This window comes from Eleginops maclovinus, chromosome 20, assembly GCF_036324505.1.
Source record: "Eleginops maclovinus isolate JMC-PN-2008 ecotype Puerto Natales chromosome 20, JC_Emac_rtc_rv5, whole genome shotgun sequence".
Taxonomy (NCBI): domain Eukaryota; kingdom Metazoa; phylum Chordata; class Actinopteri; order Perciformes; family Eleginopidae; genus Eleginops; species Eleginops maclovinus.
This window is the reverse complement of record NC_086368.1, coordinates 15,170,586-15,188,831: the sequence shown is the minus strand read 5'-3', so window position 1 is coordinate 15,188,831 and position 18,246 is coordinate 15,170,586. Positions and strand designations below refer to the sequence as shown.

Genomic DNA, 18,246 nt, shown 5'->3' with positions numbered 1-18,246 from the left:
GCATGACGATCAATCCGTCAACATGAAATGCACACGACCACCTTCACCGTGTGAAAATAACATGATAAAAGCAGCAGGCACCAGCCTTTCAACGACCGACGATATCAACGCAGCGTGGGTCATCTTTTGTAAACGATTTAAAGGGGCGCATGCCAAATAGTGGGGCTCTCGTGACCCTGAGCGCTGGCTTTGCAACAACACGCACACAACAATCATTTGAATGGGGTTGCTGTGCGTGCGGTAGGCGGAACCCGGGCACTCTTCACATCCCACTTTTGAGAAGATTACGAGGACAATTGTAGTGGGAAACACATTACATTTACGCAGTTTGGAGGGAAGGTGGACGGACGTAGCGGGACAGAGGCAGGACGAAACGCCACCGGAGGAGGCAGAACCAGCAGCGAGCAGAGGATAGCTCTGTGTGGAGATATTTGGAGTTGGACACTGGTACTTCACTGGTAAGACACTGAATGCTGCCGTACGTTTTAGCGTTGACGAAGCATCCACAATGTCTAAAACTTGTGTTTTTCAGAGACAGGGACCTTAAAAAAAAATTACATTTGGAAACAAATCGCTCTGTATCGTGTATGTGTGCAGCATCAGCCTGCTTGATTAGTCCGACTGTGCATTTAGCCTACTAAACGGGAGAACAAGTAACGTCAAGATAACGTTGTTAAGGGTTGTTTCATTCAGGCAAGGTCCGTAGTCGCCAGATAACCATCCATAGAGAGAGATGCAATATTACAAAGCTTGCTGTACTTGATCTTCATTTATCTTTTGAGATGCCATTTTCACTCCACGGACCTCCTTTATAAGTGATTTCTTCCTCCTGGCTTATTTTAGAATCAGCTAGAATAATTTGATACACAACTAAATAAATGTTCCTCTGATTTGAACAATGATTCCAGTCATTCCCTCTCACTACCATGACCCAGTAGTGGCTCAGTGATCAAAGTTGCTTTTCAAATGACCACTATACTTTCCAATTTGAACAGTTGTATGTACTGTATGTATTGCACTCAAGACTATGATGACATTGTTGTAGTGATACATGTTTGAGGCATTGTGTATCTGCCTTGCTACAAACCAAATGCTCATGCAGGTACATCGAGGTTCAAGCTTCACTTTTGGATTGTCTATCATTTAAGGATGTGCCTGCAAAGCATCCACAGCTGGCTCACACCACGTCACAGCTCGGTTACAGATGCTATCAAGTTTGAAAGGACAAACTCATGCTTTTGGTGGGACTCCACATCCAACTATGCCAAAGCAGCCCTCAAATAAATACATCTAGGCTACGTGCACAACATGCGATAGACTGGATAAAACTCCATACATCGGCATGGTTTCTGGAGACACCTGCCGTCTGCAAGGTCCAGTTATTGACTCCTCCACGATGAGTCACCTCAAGGGCTCGTGAGCAGCAGGTGAGACTGTGGCTGTTAGACTTCACGGTTTGGAGCTGCTGAGAGCTGTGTCTTGCCCACATGGCCTCTTTCGATATAATTGAGTGACACACCTCTCTGCTTGTTGTTCGCCTGTGTGCTGCCTCTCTCCAAACTCCACCCCACAATGAAATCACAGTGTGAATAGACTTATCCAGCCTTAGATCTGCTGTGAGATTAACGCCTGTATTTGTGTGTTTCAGACTGTGTCCTTGCACACGTGTATGAGAGGGAAAGTGTGGTGTATTAAATCAAAACAAATGTGCAAGTGTTTGATCATGCACATGCATGAAGCTGGTTATTTGAGTGGAGAATGAAAGGTGTTGTTTCACAAATGTCATCGTTTGGCAGGTTGATAACAAAATGTATCGATTGGCAAGAAATGAGTGGTGAGCTCTATGCAACAAAGGTCACAGCCCTCACTCACAACTACTATACAGCAGAAAATAAGATATAATAATCTTCCTTAGTATTTGTTTCTTCTCCTTAAATCAACGGTTAGTGGATGAGAAGTGTTCATGACTCCTTCTCCTGACTCCCTTTTATTCACCATTAGATATGACACAGACAGAGATACTCAGTTAGTTCCTATTTGATTTGATCAAAGCCCTATTTGTATTTCAGATCTTCAGCAGCAGTATTGGTTTACATCTGTAGGAATGATAAGAAAAACATGAAGGGATTGTTCAGCCCTGAAGTGCAATGTAGTTCACTGTGAGAAGAAAGGAACACCCTGCTGTGACTTTGTTGATTGTATTAATCTATGAAAGGCCATGATTTTCTGTCTGGAGTTGAGGTTTCAAAAGGGATTTAATAAAAAAGCAAACTAAAGAAATTCCTTAACCCTGTCCTCTCACTGGCTAAAATAAAAGCCAAAATATTTGTATTCACAGAGTTGAAATTAAAGTGGACGGATTAAAAAGTCTAGGACTTTCTAATCCATCCGCTCCATGCCGCCACAATACTTACCAACAGGGAACCACTTCTGTAGGGCATTTGTTTTTCATTTGTTCTCCTCATAAGAAAGTCAGAGGAAAGTGTTGGTTGGTGTGAGTCTGTCTTGGTTCTTGTTGGTCTCGAATAACTTGCCGAAGACACCTCAGAAGGACAGAAGAAGTGTTAAGTCTTATCATTGGGTCAAATTAAACTGCCCAGAAGCTGAATACAATCTTCTGAGTCTTAACTGTAGTTGTATTTTTGCTCATTATCCATCGTTGGCTTATTGTACTCTGCACAATTCTTAGTTCTATGAGGGATTTGATGCTTAAGCCTTACATTGATCTGCTTACAGTCAGTGCCCGCCCTGATTGGGATTTGGACGTCCATGGTGCTGCAGCATGTGACAGAGTCAGCAGTGCAACATCCAGCAGGGTGGTCAAACACTGCGTGAGTTGTACTTCCAGCTGAATGAATGCATTCGCCCCCATGATGTACTCTCTTTCTTTTGCTCCCCTCCCATGTGATCAGGAGGAAACAGGAGTGAGCCGAGTGGCAGATGCCAGGAGAGATGGTACTTTGTTTGAGGGCACATGATTGAGGGAAGACAGAGATGGCTTTGAGAAGTGTGGTGTTGACAGAGGACGTCTGAATGAAAGGCTGGATAGCTGTTTGCATCCTGCTGTATTGTTTAACCAACAACGGGCATATGCTTTCCTCAATGAGGTGATGTCCTTGACCATGCCACTGCTGAGCTTAATGCTCAGTCTTTCGTCAATTTGCCTATGAAGCCATAGTGCGAAAAAAATCACAGCTGACTATCTGAGAGAGAAAAATGTCATTTGCTTTTATATCAAGACAACATTTCCCGGTTAAACAGTCAGATCTGTAGTCGAATTATTGATCAAAAGAAAATGATTTTTAAGAATGTTTTATAAATACATTGACTTGATAAAAAATGATTTTTCTAGCTAAAATGTTAAACATTTAATAAAGGTTTTCAAATGAGCGTTTATTACTTTTATAAGTCTTACGTTTTTGTTTATTGAATATATATATATATGGGGGCTTTTAATGTTAGTTGGACAAACCAAGACATTTTTATTACTTCACTTTGAATTGCTGTGTGCTGAAAGGTGCTCTATAAATAAACTTGCCTTGCCTTACCACTTGCGCCATGAGATAATGTGATAGGCCTTTTCACTGTTTTCTGATGTTTAACAGACCAATCAAAGAAGCAATCAATTGAGAAAATGAATTGATACAGATGAAAAATAATTGTTCAAATTGCAGCCCTATAAACTGACTCTTCCTAGAGCTAGAAGAAGAACATAAATGCCAAATATATGCTTTGAAACTGTCTCCATTTCATAGTTTGTTGAAACTAGTAAAAAAATAATATAATATATTTTTGGTTGTATATGTTTTCACAAGTGTTTAAAACAAAAAGAGAAGTGTTTTATCTGTTAATTAGAAGTTTTTCAGTTCCTGCTAAAATATTTTTGTTTACCAGTGACCTGTGCTACATTAATACATCTGTTCAGCTGCCAAGATATTCCAAATCAAACTGAATTGGTACTTTCATCCAGAAACTGGTTGGCAGGCCAAACCCAGTAGTCTGCTGGCCAGCTTACACTTTTTAGATGTTTGCACACACCTGCAGACACAGCAACCTTGTGATAAGTTATTTATCAGATATTGTTCATATACAGTACATTCATATAGCTATACTAAAAACATCTCGTTTTAAAGAAGCACTTTTTTTTTTCTTGCCCTGACTTGCAGGCTTATTCATCTGGCAGTGAATATACTGGTCTTTGCTTTCAGTGCTGTATTTGACAGCTGTCTGATGAGAACTGGTCAAATTTGATTTACCATATCCCTGTCAGCATTGGGTTGCTATCCAGGCCAGGTCTTATCAGCCTTACTGTATTTACTCAGATACAGTTAATGGAGTACATGCGTTAAAACATGTTTCTCTTTTTCTTAAAACAATCCCAGTAATTTACTGCTTTGGCAAGAAGCCTTAATCCAATCAAGTGATTTAAATTGATGTCATCAATTATATATATATATATATATATATATATATATATATATATTAAATGAATCAATACCTAACATTGAATATTCACCTTTTTGGGTATCGTTTCCATATCCATTCTCATGATATCCTTCTGATAACAATGTGAACACAACATCACTTAATCACGTACTTTTGCACTAAGTACTATCCAATATTTTAGCAACACCCTATCTGGCGTCTTGTAATAAACATTTTGGTAATACAAGTTTTCAGTGTACTGTGTGTGACAAAAGGAACTTGTTAACAGTTTATTTGCAGTATTGCACATCATGGTGTTATATTGTTCTTCACAGAGGTGATGATGGCAGCTCGTCAGCCAGAGAGCTGCAGGGCTGAGATCACATTCAAATCAAGTGAATAATTTGTTTCTACATTCACAGTATGTTGTTGACACAGATGTGGGACTGTACAGAATATTGATATCCTATCAATTATTTTGAAGCAGCTCATCACCTCAAGAGCAACGTGGCATCCAGCATCCTCACTGTAAACAGTTTTTTGTGATATGTTGGAAGATATCCCCTTTCTTGCATTTTCAATTTTGATTGGGTTTTTCTCTTTCTGTTTAGACACACTTTATTGCTTTTTTGGTTTTCTTTTAGATGCCACCACAATACCCAACTTAAGTCAGCAGTGATTTAATTGAATGCTTTCAGTGCGTAATTACAGCTGCGTTCTGCACCTGGAAAAGTGTGTGTCATACAACGCCTCAAACATGCACTGCAGGCTGGAGCTGCAAATTGATTGTCATCCCCAGCTAATGCAGATTCTGATGGATTTTATAACCTTCACACAATTTCCAAGCATACATTTTCCAAAACTGGAAACTGAAATAAGATACTACATACACATATAAATATAGTACATGCAGAAATAAACAAAGAAAGAAAGAGAGAAAAAGGGCAAGCATAATAAATAAACACTGTATGCAACTGTCTATTAGCACAAACCAAAAAGAGAACTTTCACTTGGCTAATGCTCTGTCTGCACTCTTTTAAATAAGTCACTGGAATTTTCTATGGGGTTACACTGCTCCTCTGCTGTCCCTTCCTGTCTGTGGGGTGTCCAGAGTCAGAGTTGAGCCAAAGTGACGGAAAGTATTGCGAGATTCTATAAATAAATCACAATTTCAGTGAGTCACCAGGCTGGTGCTCCTACACAGGGTTGTCATGAGACACTAAAGATGATCCTCACTGCCTCATGCCTTACTTTCGCTCTAATCCGTCATATTTTACATTGTACTGCAAACACATGTCAGCTTCCAGCTGCAGCTTGCCGGTCAGACCTGCAGACAATACAGTGCACCATTGGCCTCTTTGAGTCCCACAGAGGAGTGTGCAAAACAAGTAACTACAGTATATTTCTTGGAGTGGAATTTGCCTCTTTCTCTCTTTGGCTTGATTATGTTCTGTGTCCTTGTGTGCCATTTGTTGCAAGTTGATACACAACGCACTTTTCAGAGAAGGATAACAACAAGGTGTAGCAGAGCCTTACATTCATCTGGCAAATTGATGAAATGTAGTGAAATATAACTTTGGGTATCTGTTATTTTCAGGGTTTAAAACTGAGAACAGAACACGGCCCATACGTTATTGAGGGCTGTTCCCTGTTAAAATTAATTCAAAAAAAGCTCTTTCTTTTTATCACTATTCCTTATTTGGAAGGTGGAGAAAACGAGGGACATGACACCAGATTTTTATATGCTGAAATGTTGCCTTACTGGAATAATTATGTGCAGGTGGAGAGACACTGTCAGATTATCAAACAAGTGTTTGATAAAGAATTTGTTGACTGGAATGAGAGAGACAAAATAGGAAAGATATATTCACCTAAGTGGATCGTTGGATGATTGGCAGACATAAGTGAAAACTATGTACACTAGTTAAGAAGTGGCACCTAAATGTGATGTTAAAATAGATTTACATTGTTTGTCTGCATATACTTGAACAAATCTAAATTGAATTTAAATAAATAGTGGGATTTGGAGAACAGCAAATAAAATAAACGTTTGGCAAAAATAGTGAGGAGCCATACTATGGAACAAATATCACCGTCAAACATAAAGGACATAAAACTGCCCAAAAAAACATCCCCACCCACCTATTTAATAGTCTCAAATATCAGGGTATAAGTAAGTAATCCAAGTTGTGCAATAAAGATCTTTATTTTGCATACATTGGATGTTTTTTATTAATAACACAGCCTTTTTTTATGAGCATATTTTTTCTTTTTTTGCAAGTGAAGTGTGCCATGGCTTTCTTTACAGTACTTACACACGTCAGCATCCCTCCCCTATGAAGAAATTGTTGGTTACTAAATCATTAAAGGAGATTTGAGGGGAAATTATTGCCAAGAAATATTCCTCTCTGCTTTGAAAATTCCAAATAATCCCGATTATAGACTCTGTCTGAAACACTTGACTTACTGTGGGATAATTCCTTCCACGTGATAGTGAACATTTAAATGCACTGCCAAGCAGAAACCACATCCTGCATCCTTTCACAGTCTCTGACATGGGTTTCTCACAGTAGCTTATAGGAATCCTGGAGATGAGGAGTATCTCAGAAACAGACAAATCTCTTAGTCAGACGTTAATCTCCTATTCTCCCTGTTGGTTTATCACAGTGGTACCCAGGGCATGCAGCAGGGAGAGAGAAGGCTGGTCAAGAGAGGGAACAGAGGCCATAAGGCACTGCATGTGTATTGTAAATGCAGTTTCACTATAATCCTTCTCAATTTGTGGTGAATGTTATGATTCTTTTTTTTTTTACTTTTCCCTTCTGGAGGACAAGTATAACTCTCAAATCTGATCAGCATTTCTTCGTTCTAGAATTTTTTTTGAGGGGCATTGAGGCCATCCCTAAAAAGCCAACAGTGGAGGGTTGGCAGGAAAATGGGAGTAAGATGGAAAAAAAAAAAAGCAATAAAAGCATGGTGCCTAAAATCCCTAGGGTGGCATTTGCATCATTCATATATCGTGCGCAGAGACCAGTAACCTAAACTAATTACCAGCATAGCTCTGACCAGCTGAGCAGAGCCCTAATCAGCAATAATGATTGGAAGCACCTGTGTGGTTCTGCATAGCCTTAAATAATATCTTACATTTTCTTCAACATAAAACAACTCCTTTTATAATTTAACCAGATGAAGGTTTATATATTTATGCGGGCATCAGTTTTGAAAATGTCTACTCTACGTGAACTTTTCATTTTTTGGTATCCGAATATTTAACTACCCATGAGCCTGAATCCGCACTGCTTCTGAGTAGAGGACTGTCATGCTTTGCTGTTTGGTTTGGGTGTGAGCAAACATTGCACTGTATTTACCAGAATTTCCCCCAAATCATTAATTGAAGCGATTTTAGCTGAGTGTAAAATAAAAAGTTTCAAGCCCATGGTAACATAGGAAGACAGGATATCTCAAACATGGTGAAAAATACAGAGATGTGTGATTCTACTCGGTTCTGTAGCAGTCTAACATGTTTCATTCATCCAACAACAGCATGCCATTTTACGTTAATTACATTGCATATGTCTTTGTAACTGTGTTTGGCTTCCTGTGTGTTTATGTGCATGTTCACTCTCGTGTGACGGACCAGAATACAGGCAGATGGTTGTTGGATGCGTTTCCTGAGTGTTTGCTGTTTGTTTCAGGCAGCTGCAGTGCTCAGTGGAACATACAGCCCCACTTAAACACAGCTTTGAGTCTGACATGGCGTGGGGGTTACAGTGAGGGTATTCACTCATTTAAAGCTATTTTTATACAGTTGCAAGAGTATAAAGAGTGACCTGATTGGTTTGATCCTGGTTTCCTGCTTGAGAGTTAGGGGACCTAATCTGATCAACTCTAATATCCTGCTGTCAGAGGTCCCAAGTTTAAACTCATTGTTTTCCCATAAAATGTTCCCTGATAGATTAGCTGCTCATCAGTGAAATTGTTGGCATGTGTAATCTCTTAATCTACAGAAAATCTCTTCCTGTTCATAGACAGAAAGGGAGGATGAGGAATTAGCTTTAGACGAGAGAACCATAAAAAATCTTTTGTAAATTCATTTTCATTGCATTGCTGTAGTGAGAGAGGTTGATTTCTTTAAAAGGTTTTTAAAACAGTTTAGCTCTGCTATAAGCGTATGCAAAGACCTGACTGTGAGTGTCAATGATTGTCCATATGCACTTGAGCAGATTAAGAGTCTCTGTGAAATACATTGGAGACTCATTTAAGAAAGCTTTTTGGCCAGATGACTGTGAGAATCAAGTAGTGACAGTATTACACTGAGATTACTCATTGCATAAACTGCACACGCACACATAAAGACACATCTAATCACTCCTAGAATTACAACTGCAACTACACAGCTGAAAAGAAATGAGTGAGGATGAATCAGCATGCAGTGTGTCCTCTGGTTTAGGTATCAGTTCAGGAATAACAATCAGTGGAAGCGCCTGGCTCCGTTTGCCTCCCTGTGCGATGACGTCTCTGAGCAGAGCTGCTTACGTCGGAGCCTGCGAGCTGAGGCGCATGCACTCGCTGTGTGTTGGCACACTGAAGTGATGTTTTGGATGAGGGCATGAATAAACATAGCCTCTGCTGTTGCTGTGAAAAGACTCACTTGCCCCCACCAAAAGCATCACAATGTGGCATTAACTGTTGCAAAGGATTCGGAAGTTTGTATCATTGAAGGAGCATTGGATTTGTAATAAGGATCTTTATTCCCTCCGGTCCTTCTTTTATTTATTCTTATTTTCTCCTGTACAACAATTCATGTTATTTAATTTACATGTTCTACATTTGCATTTGAAAAGACATGTGGTTTATTAGTCAACATGTTTGAAACAGAGGGCACTACTGAGACAATCAGACTGATAATTAAGAAGATAGATTATCACCCTGTCAGCGTCTCTATGTCCTGCAATGTGTCATGGTGCAATTAGGAAAATGGGCACATAAAACAAACTAGCGTTGTTTATGTGGAGCTCTTGAAAACGTCTGTTTTTCTTTTGGTGAAGACATGCTCGGGGTAACACTGCACGTGTTCTTGGATGACATAGAGTCTGCAGACTACAGAGCATCACAGTGAGCATTTCCTTGTGAACATACAACCCTTCTCTGTTTCATATCACAATGGTGCTATGTCAACTTGGGCTCAACTCAATTGTCTTTGTGCTGGTACTGATTTCTCTCCATTTTTAGATTTTAATATTTGCTGATGGTTTGTCACTAACAACAAACAAAAGAAATGCTTATACATCACAAAGTTCTAGTATGTAAGTCTAGGTGAAATATTTCCCTTTAGGATTTATCCCATTGCAATCTTATCCACATCTGCCATTTTTGGCTATAAATATCTTTATTTTGCAAATAATACATGAACAGAACTCATTTTTCTTTTGTCAGAAAACTTGTTCTAATTGTAAAGGAGAATTTTCCCCACAGCAATTCAGCTACCTCCTTTTCACCCTCCTTCGCTTCAAACTTATGAAAGGACTGGAGAACAAACTTCCTAAAAATAAATGCTGTGCCTGATTTAGTTTGATTTCACTCAACTTCTTTCAAGGATGTCATGTATTGCTTTTGTTATTGAATATATTGATTCTCGAGAGCCACAACTCTGCCATCAGGTCTTTCTGTATGAAGCTTCACTGCTTGAGGCCATTGAAGAGTCACCCTTGTACCCGGACAACCCATCATGTATTGTCCTTGAATGGCTTCTCCCAACCTCCTTGTGATTTGTAGAATTTCTGAGTGGCAGTGTGGTTCTGTGCAGTGATTTGTCCCACGAGAGGGGCCCTGCCTCTGCCATCGCTACCGTCAGCAACTCTGCTACAACTGTGCATGCATACAGGATACTGGCATTTGCTGAATCCAAGGTGGCGTCTTTTCAACCAGAACGCAGTGAAATACCTTTTCAGCCTCTCGAGTGGTCTGTCGAACTACAGCCAAGGGGGCCCCAGTAGTATAATGATGCCTGGCACAATAGTTCCACTGTTCTCCAACCCGTTCCCAGGAAACCGCACAACATGTGCCATTGTGCACTGTGCTTTGCTGCCCATCCACGTTGCCCGGCTTTAGCCAGAGACACCGAGAGCCCTGGCTGTGCAGCGCAGCTCACAGCAACGTGGTTGGTAAGACAGGTTCAGAAGACTTCTAGACGAAGACCAGGGTTTATTCCCCTCACACTGCGTTTGATGTGTTAAAATAATATTGTACAAAGCTACATTTAAGAGGCCAGGCTGTGAAGCGGAAGAAGCCTGAGGGGAAAAGGACAGCTGAGTGGTTGCCAGGAATGGACGTAAAGAAAAGCCCTGAGCATTGTTGTTATGTTGAACCGTGCTCAATAAGAGAGGAAACCAAGAGAAAAGTGACAAGCAGAAAAATGGAGGCACAAAGACGGCTAGAACTGGTTCGTAGCTGGTCCTAGCTGGTTCCTCTCCTTTTATCAAATACTGGGGATTCAACCATTTGTGTTCCTCGTCTATGGCCCCTGACGTGCTCTCCATTAAAGCCTCCACTATGCAGCAGAGCAAAGAAGATCTTTCAGGGCCGGCCAGTTAGGGGCCTTTAGTCAACTGCAGGAGATACATGTCACTAGTGCCTTTTTTGGGCCCCACAAGCCAGCTGGTCACCTAACACACCACAACGGGATACCCAGGAGAAAGAGGCCTGATGCTAAGCCCAGTGTGTCACAGATAACTGAAAGCTCTGTTTCCTCTGAGTGTAGACATGTCAGTTGATGTGTCAATTATTCATAGGGTTCGCCAAAACATCGCTTTATTGTCAAATCACTGGGGTTTGTGTCTTGATTTAGGTTACAAGTTGAATTTTTTACTAGCTTTACTTTAATTCTGAGCTTGTTCTTTTTATCCATTTCAATTTACATTTTCAGAAAGTTTTAAAATGTTTATCTAAATCTCCGATGTGTTGTGGAGTGTTCTTAATGGGACATTTAATCAGAGTATTCATTCCTCACCAGTCCCATTAAGCTTTAACTTCAATATTAAATTCAGTTGCTTATTTAAATAGGAATGAATGAAATATTGTCATGTTGCTCCATCTTGACATCACCTTTGTCGTCCTCTAATAGGGATTTGCAGTTCAGTCCTGTCACTGTTGTCCCTTATGGAAGATACAGACTCACTCGAATGCCCTCAGGGTGGCCTCCTTTATCTTCCCACGTGTCTCTTATAACTAGGAATGAAAGCATTGCTAGTGCCAATGCACTCCATGTCAACTTTTAATCGAGTTGGACTTCCTATTATGATCCAGGAAAGGCAAACATTATCTAAAATATCAAGCAAGCAACGTTTTGTTACTGTCCAATGAAAACTATTTATAAAGGATCTTTATTATCCTTCTGTTTATATATAAAAAAATATTGCACCAATAAGTGTTGGAGCCCTAATTTGGATTATCATAAGTAAAAGCACCTTTGTGGGTAGGCGGGGACTTTAATGTTCTGACGTGGTTTTCTAATTAAAATGTATATTCAATATGCCTTCACCAGTTCATAAAACATTTAAATGTATAGTGTATATCATTGGTGTCCAATGATTTTAAATGCTGAAGGTTGTGTTGCTAATTTCCCACATCTTTTTTCCCCTACAGATCCCAGGAAGAAAATACAAACTTCACTTATAAAACACTATTTAGACATCCACACGTTTGAACAGACTAGTTATTACACACACAACAAGGCACCAGAGCAGATATGAGTGAAGATAAACCAGCCGATACTGCGGTAACGGCTCCGGCGGAGGTGAATGCAATTCCTAATGGAAAAGGCCATGATTCTGGGGAGGAGATCTCAGCATCGGCCAAAACACCACCTGCAGAGGGCGGTGTAAAGTGAGTACAATCCTCTTTAACATTGATTTATTTGAACTATCGGGAATACCTTTTGAGTCTGTCAGCACTATTTAAGGCAGGTGATTGAAGTCATTGGATGCTTTTAATTGTCACTGAAGGTCTCAAATGTCTCCTCTTATAGCAGAACATCAAGAGAAATACATGTCAAGTGTAGTTTGCCTGTTGCTGTTTATTGACTAATCATCAGGGTGACTTCAGCATAAGAAGGACCTGCCCTCACTTAGAGAGGCAAACATTATGCAATATATTTATAAATTGGCCAGAAGCATTACAAAAGTATTACCCAAAGGCCTACGTTATGGGGAGATTCAAAATTGTCAGTGTGGTGAAATTTACCTCACACTTGCTCCTTCATTGTACTGACATGTATGCTAAATGCCTCAGTATTATATCACTGTTTGTCTTGCAATACTTTTTTTAATACCCTCTAATTTTGTATGAATAGTTTAATTAAAATGTCCCTCTCAGATGCTGATCCATGAATGGTCCCTTCTGCCACATTTTCTGACTGATTATGTTATAACTGAGGGTGTTGTTTTTCCACTTTGTGCTCTCGTTGGGTGATGGATGGCCTCTCTCTCTACACTGCTTGTAGGGAAACTGTACCCAATAGTACTCAGAATGCTAGGTATGTATGTTATGATAAGAAACAGAGAATTCAGTTTGATATCTGAATTAAGTGCTAGACATTAGCAGCTAATGTAACAAGAGCATGGTAGAAAAAAATGTATAATTTGTGATGAATCTTGAGTGAGTTTGTTCTTTGACAGTATTTATTTCCTTTAGTCCCCACAGAACTGAGAATGCAGAGGCCAACCTCCCAGAGAGCCAGGAGTTTCTATCAGGTGTGGACGACAAGAAGACCACTCTCTTTACAGATGTAAGTTCAAACACATCCAATCCACTGTTCCCAATGGTATCATAATATATATTCACTATCAGATTTTCTAACATGTTTAATCTTACCATCTGTCTTGCATGGGTTATAGTTTGAGGGGAAAACCTCGTTTGGGATGTCCGTCTTCAACCTGGGAAATGCGATCATGGGAAGTGGAATCTTGGGACTGGCATACGCCATGGCCAACACCGGGGTCGTCCTGTTTCTGTAAGATATTCAACTGCTTTTGATTCCCTAAATGTGTCACTATGATTACTGATCGGAAGAATGACGTACGGTTAACAGATGTTGTCTGACTCATTTTTTCTTCAGGCTTTACAGCGGAGATCTGCGTCACACATAAATAGCACCTACTTGTTATTCTGTTCTCTGAACCAGGCAGCAGTCCCTGAAGCTGATGACACAGGGCACATTTGTTTGATAAATAAGGCTCTGATTAATAGCGTTTCGGCATCCATTTACTTGTTCTATAAATGAATGCAATTAGGGAGGCAGAAAATTACCACATTGTTTCTGTGTGGTTGATTCTCTGTCTTGAACCAGTGGATGTATATTCTGCATGTGGCTTAACATATATAAGCCTCTGCTGGAGAATTTTGTGTCAGGATAATGACGCCACAGGCGACTGCAGCTTTCAGGTGGAATATTAATGTTTTCACGCAGATGCTTTTCTACCTTTTTTAAATTCACTGGATGTCTTCTGACCTATGAGCTGTAAGTGAGTGCTCACGCTTGTTTTGGTATTTTCCAGTATTGTCTGACAATAAAAACATTTGGAATATCTATAGCCATTAATGCTTTTCAAGTAGCTTGCTTTCAGCAAATTTGACTGGATTGACCACTTCATTACATGCTTGTCATACAGTGTGGTATGGGATTACATCATCAGTGTTGTTGGGGGAAAGCAGATCTATTCTGATAGCTATTACTCAAGTATCTCCCCAACATTTCAGATGGTTTCCTTATAGTTTTGATTAATGGTGACTGGATTCTGCATGTACTTGCAAACATGAAGCTGTAGGGTGAAATATAAATTATACATAGTGGTTGTATGATATTGGACTGATGGGATGTTGAAGCTTAACATGCTCATATGAAGGTCTTACATGTGTTCCTGGACTTGATTCATCCCCTTGCTTCATGATCTTTTCAGCTGTAAGGTTGATCAGTTTGGTTGCATGCTTCTCAAAAGTAGTCATGGTGGTGTTTCCAGAATGTAATCTCACAGATAGCGCTGAAAGAAATCAACACTTTCCCCATCTTGTCCCCCCTGTGGGCTGTTTTGACACCTCTTCCTGATGGCGCTAGATTGTAAAGGGTGTGTGGTTGAAACCGGCTAAGTTAAGTATTTTTCTGGTAATAACATATTCACGTTAGCTTTCAAGATTCAAACTAATAACTGAAGATTTTAAAGCCTGCCTCAAATATTATTCAAGGTCATTTTAGTTTTTTCTGAGGCAGGAATGTCTGGAGGATTTTTCTCCACGTGTTAAAGAAAGCTTCTTATTTTGAGCTGAGTTGTGTGACTGTCTGATGTCTGGCCTGGCTGAACCCTTTATCACGGAACACCAATCTATATGAGACCAAGGAGCTGAAATCAACTCTATCCGAATAAAATTTATCTCTAATGAAAATATCTAATTGCATGTGAATTAACATGAAACACGAATGTGACAGAAATCCTGTAAAAACAATAGAGGAGCTACTGAGAAATACAGGCAGGTTCAGGGACATATTTGGCACAGAAATGCAGGCATTATATTTTCCCCATTTGGCTCCAGGCTGGTGATCTCCTGAACAAATATATACATATTTTCTCCTAGCATTGTCATTGGGACTGTCAGGGTGTGGGGGAAAAGGACCCAATTGAGAACGAATTGAGGAGGCAGGTATGGTGTTCAAACTAAAAGCGAGCTTTATTTAAATGAAAGCTGATAACAAAAACGGCCCGGTCACGTAAACAGACACAAAACAAAAAACCTTACCTTAGGTTCTGTACCTTAAGGGGACAGAAGACCTTAAAATGAGAAGACCATGTATGCTCAAACAAGGGGACATAAACAAATGCAAAATAAACACTACTTGTTGCTATTTTTGTTATAGTCATTTTCTTTTGTTTCTCTGACTGGGTCCCTTGCTGCGGACATCTTTTGTACATTCCACATTGAATTATGATAATTAAATATTCACTTTAAGCTGAACGCTGTGGTTAGGCCAGATGCATCAGTACACTCCACATACGTAAACATAAGTCAACATTTGAGCATAATTGCAGAGGAGTTTTGATCGATAACTATGTAACAGTATCAACAGTAATGTTGTTGAGTTAATATTATTAGCTGAACAATTTATGGTGAAATGTCCGTCAGCACATCCTGTATCTGAGCCTATTTCAGGTTGCAGGGTTCAGGCTGTTGTGAGGTCATTTGTTATGTAAGGACAGTTTTAGGACTACAGTAAGAAACACAATTTGACCCATGCTGCTCAGAATGTCCCTTGTTTCACTTTGCCTAATGGCCCGATGTGTCACACAGATTTGTGTTGGCTGGTGCAGAGGCTTCAGCAGGTCAGTGGCCTGGCCGAGGAGGAATGCAGCGGGTGGAAAAGCTGTGAGCAGAGCTACAGGGACCCAAGTGTGTCAGTCTGTCTGTCTGTCTGTCAGCAGATCGGTCCTCCCACTGAAACTTGACTTACCTAATCCTCCACCGCAAGTCAGCCAAGCATTTTTTCACATAGTCTGAAAAAAACCAACAACAAAAAATCTGTTAACTGGCCAAGAGTTAAAGACGAGTTGAAAGACGTGCTGCCAGCTTTTACAAACCGAACTGGAGAGAGTGTGTGTGGGAGAGAAAGTTAATGTCGCCACTAGCAACAAAAAAAGAAGAAGAAAAAGGAAATAGTTGTAATGAGGGTGATTGGGTCAGTCAATAGATCAGGGACCCATTCACAAAGTTCCTCATGCTTTGCATTTTGAAAAAGGTTTCATAACAAAATGTTTCTTATAAATCTCTTTTAAAAAAAGTTTTAAAAAATTAGTAAAAATGTAACTCTTGTCTCGCAAGCTAATTAAACACATTATTAAACATAGTAGATTTTGCCCCCAAAAAAAATATTGGAAGTTTTCTTTCATATTTATTCAGTGGCTTTAACAGGGCTGTCTTTAACCAATGCCAAAGTGGTCCTTCAGATAAAAACAAAACTCTTTATAGCTCACATTGAGATATATAAACATGTTTTTCTGCAAAACATTTTAAAATTAAAGTAGTGTTAAAATATTTAGTTAATGTTGCACCACAGTCACACAGGCAGCCGCATATTGCTGACAGTATCAGAATCCTTAATAATACTTTAATATTTTTAAGGTTCATTTTTGGTGTGTGCATTCAGTAGGACTGCAGAAAATGTTGGGCCATGTAATGAGCTCTCAGAGCCTTTTCAGAATGTTTGTGCATATATGTCCCCAGGTTTCTTAGCCGAGGCCACTCTGATTCTCATCTGGGATCATCTTTTAATGAAAGCCAAATAGAGTATGCTTTTTGGAAAGCATTGCAAATAATCCAGCAACAAAACAGATCAATCTAATGATTGAATGGCAGAAATATGAATCAGTGGAGAGTCCATTCCTTCTTGAAGAGATGTCTGTATTACTGAATATAGAGTGGATGCCTGTTGTTGTGACTGAAGTGGGTTATTTCACCGCTAAGGATCAAAAAGGAGAAGATTAATCTTTATAAAGGATTTTCCTCATTCTGTCAGTCTCAGCGACAGAAACGCCTTCTTTTGAAACTTTCCATCTGGTGTGTGTGCTTACTGTGTCAGAGGGCAGAGGGGCTAACAGCGCAGCCTCCTTACAATCCAGGGTAAAGCAGAGCCACAGGGACCCTGTTCTTCCACAATAATCTATGTAACTGCATCCAGACAATGTATGCCTGTAATGCAGCTGTATAAATAGCCTACAGCCGAATGCACAGTGTATTACTGTAACATAGAAAGTTGTTTAAAATGAGAACTTTTGGTATTGTGCTAATAAAAATGGTGTTTTTGCTAATAAAATATTGTAACTGTAAAAATGTTCATATCTGTATTTGCTTGTCTGTTTCAGGGTACTTCTAACAGTGGTGGCAGTCCTCTCATCATATTCCATCCATTTACTGCTAAAGTTATCTGGTATTGTAGGTATGTATGTATCCTGACAATATGCATCTTCTGATTCAAAACTTCAGGGAATTTCTTTTCATATGCATACAAAAGGTCTCTAGTATATTTCCATACATACATATGTTTGGAAATATAAACCAGTACAAAAATAAGTAGATTTGAAAATATAAAGAGTCAGTGGCTACCTGTCCCTTCGTTTTGCAGAAAATGAAACAATCCTATTGGCTCAGGTTAAAAGCTGTCTTTAAAATGAGTGGTGTGTAACTTGATGCCACAATATCGCTTACCCGATGGTATCAGGGAAAATAAGGGATGTATGAGTGTTATCTCTGATAATGGGATTCCCCCTTTTCCTGCTCCTGCACTCATACAGCTATGGCTGATTGATTCCCTATTATTGCTCCCTACCTAGTCGCTTCAGGTCAGATATCAGTAAGGTTCCTAAACACAATTAAACCTCCTGTAAATCACTTTAAATAGGGCACTGATATACACTGACAAAAATATAAGAAACATTAGCGTTATCCTGTGGATGTGCACATTTAAGTATGCAGTATGTGTTCTAATACCAATTAAAAGGGTTAGAAAAATCTTTATGCTTGAGGAATTAAAAAAAATCCAATGCTAGACAGAAACACCATTAGTGGAGTGGAGGTCCTTTTCTTTTCAAAATCAATAATCACTTGGTTTTGCACCATTGACAAAAAGGTTTTTCACAGTGCACCATGGGAAAGCTCTCTCACCTCTCTCCTGCAGGGCTGTTCATTGTCATCCTTTATCAGGCCAAATAAACAAAGCCAAAATAATACCCTCTAATATCAGATATGGTATGATCGTACTCTATAAACCACGACACAACC

At 39.6% G+C, this 18,246-nt stretch overlaps 1 protein-coding gene across 2 annotated transcripts in view; it reads left to right on the top strand.

Annotated features, from left to right (window-relative positions):
• Positions 1-71: 71 nt before the first annotated feature.
• The window catches only part of LOC134883287 (sodium-coupled neutral amino acid transporter 3-like), a 30,876-nt gene continuing 12,701 nt past the window's right edge, over positions 72-18,246 (top strand). The window contains exons 1-6 of one of the 2 annotated variants that reach the window (XM_063911590.1): positions 72-458; positions 12,070-12,309; positions 12,926-12,958; positions 13,117-13,210; positions 13,320-13,435; positions 17,331-17,404. In XM_063911590.1, coding sequence (XP_063767660.1) covers positions 12,173-12,309; positions 12,926-12,958; positions 13,117-13,210; positions 13,320-13,435; positions 17,331-17,404 — 454 coding nt within the window. In that variant the 5' untranslated portion in view covers positions 72-458; positions 12,070-12,172. The remainder of the gene's footprint in view (positions 459-12,069; positions 12,310-12,925; positions 12,959-13,116; positions 13,211-13,319; positions 13,436-17,330; positions 17,405-18,246) is intronic. The other variant, XM_063911591.1, reaches the window with a different exon arrangement.